Source organism: Apaloderma vittatum, unplaced genomic scaffold, assembly GCF_000703405.1.
Source record: "Apaloderma vittatum isolate BGI_N311 unplaced genomic scaffold, ASM70340v1 scaffold18049, whole genome shotgun sequence".
In the NCBI taxonomy this organism is placed as follows: domain Eukaryota; kingdom Metazoa; phylum Chordata; class Aves; order Trogoniformes; family Trogonidae; genus Apaloderma; species Apaloderma vittatum.
In genome coordinates, this window is record NW_009736005.1 from 1 (window position 1) to 8,439 (window position 8,439).

An 8,439-nucleotide genomic window follows, 5' to 3' on the forward strand; every position below is an offset into this window, starting at 1 on the left:
CCTGTAGCGCTGCTGGGGGTTGTTGTGACCACGCCAGCTGTGCAGAACAAAGAAATTGTGGTCACACGGGCTTAGAGATGATGTCAAAACTGCAAGTGCCTGCTGCAGCAGTGAACACACAAGGCCCTTCAGAGACTATTTGAAGTGTTTGTGTTTAGAGTAACGCTTGGCAGGCAAGCATACGCTAACCCCCCAGGAAAATAAAGCAGCCTGGAGCAACACCGCTTTGGCTCTGGGTTAAGACAGCATGGGAACGGACAAATCCAGAACCGGCAGCCAAAGGGGAACGCTGCACTCCAGATTTCTTGGATGGAAGTGAACACAACTGATCTGGGAAGAAGTTGAGAGGAGAGAAACACTGTAGGGAACACGGTGAAGAGAGTGACAGCGACGGAAATGAGAGAGCTGCAAGGTGTAAAAACCAAAAGGGAACAGTAGGAAAGGAGGTGAAAATAGACCGATTTCAGGGAGAGCATCAGCGGAAAGTTTACCCTTATTACTTATTGATTTCAGGTATGTAATAAGGTTCGTGTATAATTTTATCTTGAATTTTGGGTTGCCTTCCTTTTTGACTAATACAGCATTAAGTCTGTTGTGTCACGCACAGAAAAGCACAAATACACAGTGGGGAAACAGCATCAGTAGTACAGCTCACATCAACGATTAACGGCACAAACAAAACACAAAATCAACTCAAATTTAGTAAACAAAGAGCAACAGCTTTGCAGAAAATCCATGTATCTTGGAAGTGAATTGCCACAAATATCTACCATTGCTAAACAACTTTCAAAACCCAAATTACAAAACTAAATCAAATTAGGGGTTAATATTTCCATTATAAAAAAATCACACCATGCAAATTTAGAGAAGACACTGAACTAGGTGACACTGGATCTACTGCAGCAACACATTTTCACAATAAATTCTGAATCTCCTCTCGTAGGCTTTTTTTCCCCAAAAACATTAGAGCTTTTAATATATTGCTAAAAAATCCAAATGAGATTTATGATAGTTTCACAACAATCCTAATAAAATAAACATTAACTTACCCTGATTTTGCACTACCACATCAAATGGTAAACAAAGGGAAAACAAAACAATGAAGGAAAAATATAAAACTAGGATTAAACTGAACGCAAAGGCATATGAAAACAGACAAATAATGTACACTGTAATTTAATTCTGTAACTACAAATACATTTTTGTTGGTAAAGACACTGAATACTGCCCGCAGCCTGTTTGTGTGCATGCATGCAGAAATCAGAAAGATAAGCAAGCAAATAGGGATTAGAGACAACTATAAATAGAAATAGCTATCATCGTTCCAAGCATACAGGTAACCAGAATTCTTTTCCCTGAATACAGGTCTTGATCAGTCCACCCTGAGAATTGGTTTTAATCCCACTCTGCTCAAATATCAAAGTGAAAAACTATTCAGAGCCGCTTTACCCCTTTTCCTTTACGATAACCAACATCTCCAGAAGGCAGCAAGGGATCTCCGACACTTTGGGATAATAACGCCTCCCATGTCCAGAACACCTGCCAGGATTCTGCATTAAAGTATCCTGCTGGGATTTCTAAAATGGTAAAATTGGCTTCTCATGGACATTCAAAGGGCCCTGCTGCTGCTCTCAGCAGTAATAAAATTAAACATTAGGACATGTATCTTCATCAACACAGTCTTGTTTCATCCTCACTTTCACTGAAATATCCAAATCACAGATACCTTCCTGTGAATAGGTGTGTGCCCATATTTAATAGCTAGACAAGGCAATTTCAAACTAAAACTTTTCATTTGTCTAATACAGACAATTGCCTTTTAATCAACCAACAACTTGAAGTAACACCAGTAAGTTTTGGAAAGGCAGAATGTTTACAAAGAAAAGCCAGGATTTATCTGCAACTGCATTTTCTGCATTTATTAAAACAAGGAAGTTTGTTGCTGGTATTGAGAAAGATCTGTATCATTCAAAGAATGGACCTACCACTATTTAGTTATGACCAGACTAAAATTATTTATTCAACCAAGATGTGGTATGACTTTAAAGCTCTGTAGAAAAGGGAAAATACTAGACTGTAATAATGCACGACTGCCTTCAGTGTAGCAGTCTGAAGAAAAACAGCTGAGCGTTCTGTTATACAAACAAACCCACATTCCATTCCGACTTTTCAAACCAACACACTGCTGGTTTTCATTAGCAGTCACCAGGCATTATTCTTATTTGTTAAGAGAACTTAGGTACTGCAAGGAGTCTCTCGCGAACAGAAAACCAGCACACTTTCTTTCCAACGTTTACTACTCTGTCTTCAGAACGCAAATAAAAAAGCAGGACACATCTGATCTTGCTCGGTCATTTCGACACAAAATAAAAGACAGCTGAATAGAACAGAAGCAACAAAAGTTCAAGGTATATGGAACAGCTTTGAGTGGAAAAATGCAAAGAATGCCTGATCCTACTGAAATAAATTAGAGTGTTTCCTGTATTACCATATAAGCACCAAGTCAAGATTTCTACTAGTAGTAATATCTATTTTTTCACCTCTGAGTATACTCTTTGCTTCATTGTTTCCAAGTCTGCGAACCACAAAGCATGCAACAGATACTCAAAAAGCTGAACAGTGAAACTAAAAGGTTTTCTTGGACATGCTGAAGAATTCTCATGACTAGGAAAAGGTATATTCAAAAGAAGCCTTAAAAAAAAGGAAATAGTCACAACTCTAAAAAAAAAAAAAAAGGAAATCAGGGTATCAGGGTATATATGAGAGAAAATGTCAAGATAGACTTCAATAGGAGTGGAAAAATGAGTGCACAGAGCAGCTGGTAGCAGCTGCAATGCAAAAGGAAAGATTTTTAGAGTCACCTGCCAGCAAAAACCCACAGGCACACACCTGTACAGAGCAGCTCGTGCGTTCACTCTGTCAGCTTTCTCATGCTCTGGAGCAAATAACAGGAGACAATTCTGGGGAATCTTCTAAATTAATTAAACCCAAAGTAGGTATTGCATACAACAAATTTGAGCAAGGTTTTGATAAGAGTCCACTTACGTCCTAGTTTATTAAAGCATTTCAACAAGCTTTCAGCACAGCAATGCTTTTCAAACTGACCACAACCTACACTATTGTTAGCATTCTGGAAAAAATAGTAATAAAAAAATTCTACAGAGGGTTATTAGCCACAGCACCATACTAGGTAAAAATACCTGAAACCAGAACATTTTTAAAGAAAGCAACACCTTAACAACCGAGGAATAAAAATACTTGATAACTTACTTTTTCTGCATTTTCCTGTTTTTCTCTGCCTGACCTCCAAGTTTGCTGAGACCCAATGCATCCTGAGAGGAACCGTCTCCTTCTGCCACGCCAACTACAATTAAAAAAAAAAACCAAACAAAAACAACAAAACTCACAAAATAATCTAAACCCAGTCTTGTTATCTTCTCAATTTTGGCCAGTTGTAGCTCAAAAATCACTGCTGCTTTCCCAAACGAACACATTTCACACTACTACTGATCAGAAATGTACAAAGCCAAATCCCCAAGCCCATCTACCGTTTTCTAGTTGTGTACATACTCCTCAGAACGGTGTACTAAAACGGCGAAAATCAGATTGGTACGCACTCAAATCTGAGCTGTCTAAAAACCAGCTGGAGTCACCCAGGGAATTTCATGTTGCAACCACCTGTAAGGTGAATTCTCCACGTTCTCTGACTACTTATGGTTGGTATCGACACCAACAACACTGCTCTGTGCAAAGAATTACGCAAGAGAGCAAATTTACCGAGCCAGCTGGATTCATTTCAAGGGAGTTCCTTTGGGTACAAACTGAAGACATGACTGTAGGTGTCAGCACCAATGAAAGCCTTTTTCACTTCTGAGATACAGTTCAAATTTTTGCTTCACAGAACAAGCCATAACAGTTCAGTAAGGTTCAATATTCTGACTCGGGGAGACTAACAGCAACACATCACTCGCTGAACGTGCATCGTGTAAGGATGCAGGAAAAGAACTTACCAGAAAATTTAGTGTCACTAGCTCAAAAAAATGGTCTATAGTACCATCAAAAGAATCAGTCAAATGTGCACACACAGATACACACATCATAAAATTCAGTCTCTCACTCTTAGTGTGCAAAAATAAGAAAACTAACCTTGCCCTAATGCTTCCTTGCTTGTTTGTCCAGGTCGTCCCTTTTCTTTCTTGCCAAACAAGCGGCCAATAGAAGATTTGATCCCCTTCTTTTTGGGGGCTTTATGAAGGGAATCTTGGCTACTATTACTGCTACTCGGGTTACTGGTTTGCCCATCTTGCGAGCCTGTCGAACTGCAATTAAAAAAAAGTCATGAAGGAGCACATGGCCAATAAATTCAGTGGCACAGCACAGTGAGGGACAAGTGCAGGTTTCTGTGCAAGTTAACAAACGCTCACGAACTCGCTGATTACATCTACTTTCAGCTTTCAATGAATCATTAGAAGAAATATGTACCTACGACAATACACATCACTAAACAGAAAAAACTGTGGAAATAATTAAATCATGCCAAAGAGAAAAGGATATAATATTTATATATTTACACACTATAGCATGTAGCTACAAGTTAATTCTTGCTTGCCTTTTTTTATTTTTTAAGAAATTAGAATTGAAGTGCTCCAAGTGCAATTTAAAGTGCAATTCAGAGGCTAAAGTTGACAACAGAAGTTCCTGACAAAATGAATCAAGACAATGAAAAGTCTGAAATACTTGAGTGGAATCCAGCCCAGATACTTAGGCATTTTGAAAAGAACATCTGTCAAAATTATGGTAATTTTGCAACTCATTTCTGAATTTATAGCTACGTTCCAGTCTATGAAAGATGACTGGAATTGTACATCTTGCCTTTCTGAAGCAAACTTAATGCAGACCTTGAGAAGCAGAAGAATTCTTCACGTAAAGCCATTTCTGTTGATTAACAAAACCTGTATTCTGACTTTTTATGTAACATCATCACCCGTTTATGTACTCATAGCCTTTGAGAAACACTTCAGTATCTAAACTAAAATCCTCTAGAGGCTGCATACAGCTTTGTAGTTTTAGGGTTTTATTCTGGTAATCTGAAATATTAAATTACTGATAGGTCTGACTTTTTCACAGCTACTCACTTTCTTATGTCCCTGATATCTTCATGGCTCACTGTATGCAAAGCTCCTTTTTGGACTCTGTCCAAACGCAAAGATCGAGGTGAAGAAGGTGGGGATGTCTCACATTTTATTGTGGTTTTATCATCTCGTACCTCTTCTCTAGAAGCTGGGGACTAACGGAAAATGAAAATGAGGGGTTAAGTTGGAAATGCCAAAAGATGAACACAGTAACAACGCTACACAAAATACTGGAAGGAAAAATTATTTCAGACTACTCTTGCCCTTACCATTCTGCAGTTGCCTTTTTTTTTTTTTGACTTCTTTCTGGATTTTCTGTTACCTTCAGCAACAAACCACATTTCAGCCTTAGCTAGTGCAATGAGCAAGCAGCACTCATCTTTTATTCCTTCATGGCGCTAAGAAATTGACTGATGTGTTCAGCACCGTAAAACTAATATACCTGATTTCAGTTTAAGCAAGTGCAGAGACAAAACCCCAAAGTCCTGTGAAAAGAAGGCATCTCATTTCTCACTGTTACACGCTTAGATGATCGTTAGCCAGATTACCAATTCTATGAAGCCAGTTCCTACACACTGGTGGCTATGGCTTATCTCACAGACTGAAGAACAGAAGACTTATTAGAGTGTGCACTAACAGATCTGTTAAACTAAACACCGTTTCATGAAGGCAGCAAAACAGAAAACAGTGCAACAATCCCAAACACCAGCAAAAAAGCCAAACAGAAAACCACAAACCAAAACACACACTTACATGACAATGATAAACCATTTTATATTTAATATCAAAGAGCACATAATCTTGCTTTATTATAGCATTACCCTGCAATTGTTTCCTCTTATGTCCCTGTTCTCTATTAACAAGTTTGGGGACACAGAAAGAGATGAAGGGGCACACCAGTAAATAAACTCAAGATTTTTACCTTTCTACGGTGTTTCCTTAAATCACTAGGCTGACAGACGCATGCAAAGAAAAGAAATTTGAAAAAGCTGTATTTATTGTAAACTGTTGCACAGACTGAAACAACTAGAACAGACAAAATATATCAGGGAGCATATAAATAACAATTACAGCAATAGCACAGAGGAAGATGTGAAGTACTCTTCAAATCACAGATTACTTAAATGTATCCCTGAGGAAGGGTTAAAGGAAGAAAAAAAAAAAAAAGACTTGTACTTGGTTATCTACAAAAAGTACCACAGATATTTGAATCTCTTGGTACCACACGCAAACTAGCACACAACACGTGCATTATCTTCAGCAAGAAGAACCATGAAGTACATGAGGGCATAAGGTGTTGCTTTGAAAAGGTGAGAGGATTTGCAGTCCGACGTCAGGGACTTGCCTCAGACTGGATAACCTGCACGGCAGCCGCAGGCGGCTCCCAGGAGCTGCACGAGTCCCTTCTTGCACCCCAGCAATTTCTGCAGTTGTTTCCTACACTGCACAAAAAGCTTTAACAACGGTGAAAGACAGGGTGCCAGCAATAGCTGATTTCTATACAGTAACAGTGTTCTGTGGGATTTTTTTGTTTGGTTTTTTTATTATTATTATTTTACCAAGTTTAAAGGGCTGCAAGATTTGAAAAAGAGTCTGCCACCAGTTTTATCTTATCCTCCATCTACTCCAGAAGCTGCCGTATCTCACTCCCCGGGTCCTTCTCACCTCTGCCAGCGCACAGAGCACGGCAGCAACCTTGAGTTACCTGAGCAAGCTACCAAGTTCTTCAGAACGATGCTGACAAAAGTTTAATTTTGCAAATGTGCTTAATAGTTATCACTGCATTTTGTGACAAACAATTTTGAAAGGCTGGAACCAAAAATAAAAGTCAGTCTCCTTTGAATGTGGGGACCTGTGCATTGTTTCCCTCCCAGAAGTGACTACAAAACATGAGCATGCAACGTTCTGTGCAATCCCACTGTAGAGTTCTATACTAATAAGTCATAAGTTCGTATAATCAGAGAAAGGTTTGGGTTGGAAGAGACCTTTAAAGGTCATCTAGTCCCTCGGCAAGTTCTTCAAAGCACATCAGACTCCTTTCACCCTTGCAGGATTTTTCATCTATTAAAACTGATAACCTGTAAAAACTAAAAAGGTTTACCATATGGAATGAAAACTGTCCACAAGAACTGTTCAAGAGAGCTGTAGGTTTCACAATTTACTGTGTTGATGCTTTTTAATTAATTTTAATTGTGAGGGGGTTTCAGCTAGCTGAGCTGCCCAACACCATTACCGCAGTCAGCATTAAGCTAATGTTGCCCTCATGCCCACACACTAATGCAGTTCCTGAAAACCCACAAGAACTCATTCAGTCTGATAATTCGTAATACCTCTTCCAAAAGTTTCTAGAAAGCTCTAGTTCTGTCATTCTAGAAGCACTGCTTCTTGTTTTCATGCTTTCTCAAAAGCTTTCACAGATCAGTTGCCAGGTACAAAAAAAAAAAATGCAGCTGCCAACAATGGATCAAGTGTCTCTGATCCACAATTCTTGGGATATAAAGTCAGCTTAATTACCTTTATTTTTGTTCAACTACATTAGATGTTAACATAAGACACACATTCTTCTGATCAAGTTTTCAACAAAATGGCTACTTAAATTTGTATACGGTTTTCTCTAAGAGAATTACTCAGCTTAACTACTTATTACTGCATAACATTGGAATATAAAGCACTCTACGTTTTAAATTTGATGGTTTCTGTACAAGAACTAGCATAACGATAATTTTTGCTTTTTTAAATGTAAGGCAAAAGGATTCCTTTTTATGAGAAAAAAATATAGATTTTTTGGTATATACACACATACACTGTAAAAAGCCAGTAAAAGTAGCCAAAATACTTGTTTTTAGACACTCTGAAGAGATCTAAACGAGTCAAGTCAGACACTTGCAGTCCACCTGTCCTTACAGTGCTGGACAGCATTCCTTGCCTACTGGCTGCTATGGTGTAGGCAGGATACAAGCACAGTAACCCAAAACAATAAGGTATAGTAAGTATGGTGTCGCGTGTACAACCAGTAAGTAGAATTTCCAAAAGCATATGCAAACCTGGAAACGAGGTAATGCACACAGAACTAAACTAGAGAAGGAGTTTTTCCTGGAGAGTGCTTGCAAAGCACAAAGTATCCAAGATGCTCCTTCCTGAAAGGTGTAAGGAACTGCTAAGGTTTGCTTAACATTTCTGTAAAACCAAGAAAGTAGAAAACTTGTATCTTTTTTTATACAGATAGGTTTTCATGCATAAAGCAGCTCCTAGAAGGATTAATTTTTCTAAGTAGTCACATCAACGTCAAAAGAATGGATCATCTTTT

At 38.5% G+C, this 8,439-nt stretch overlaps 1 protein-coding gene across 1 annotated transcript in view; it reads right to left on the reverse strand.

Moving 5' to 3' along the window:
- Window positions 1-3,278: 3,278 nt before the first annotated feature.
- PPFIA1 (protein tyrosine phosphatase, receptor type, f polypeptide (PTPRF), interacting protein (liprin), alpha 1) overlaps window positions 3,279-8,439 on the reverse strand; it is a gene marked incomplete at its 3' end in the record, with an annotated part of 15,365 nt that continues 10,204 nt past the window's right edge. Inside the window, exons 16-18 of the mRNA XM_009876819.1 lie at window positions 5,136-5,287; window positions 4,147-4,319; window positions 3,279-3,364 (exon numbers count right to left, since the gene is read on the reverse strand). Coding sequence (XP_009875121.1) covers window positions 3,279-3,364; window positions 4,147-4,319; window positions 5,136-5,287 — 411 coding nt within the window. The remainder of the gene's footprint in view (window positions 3,365-4,146; window positions 4,320-5,135; window positions 5,288-8,439) is intronic.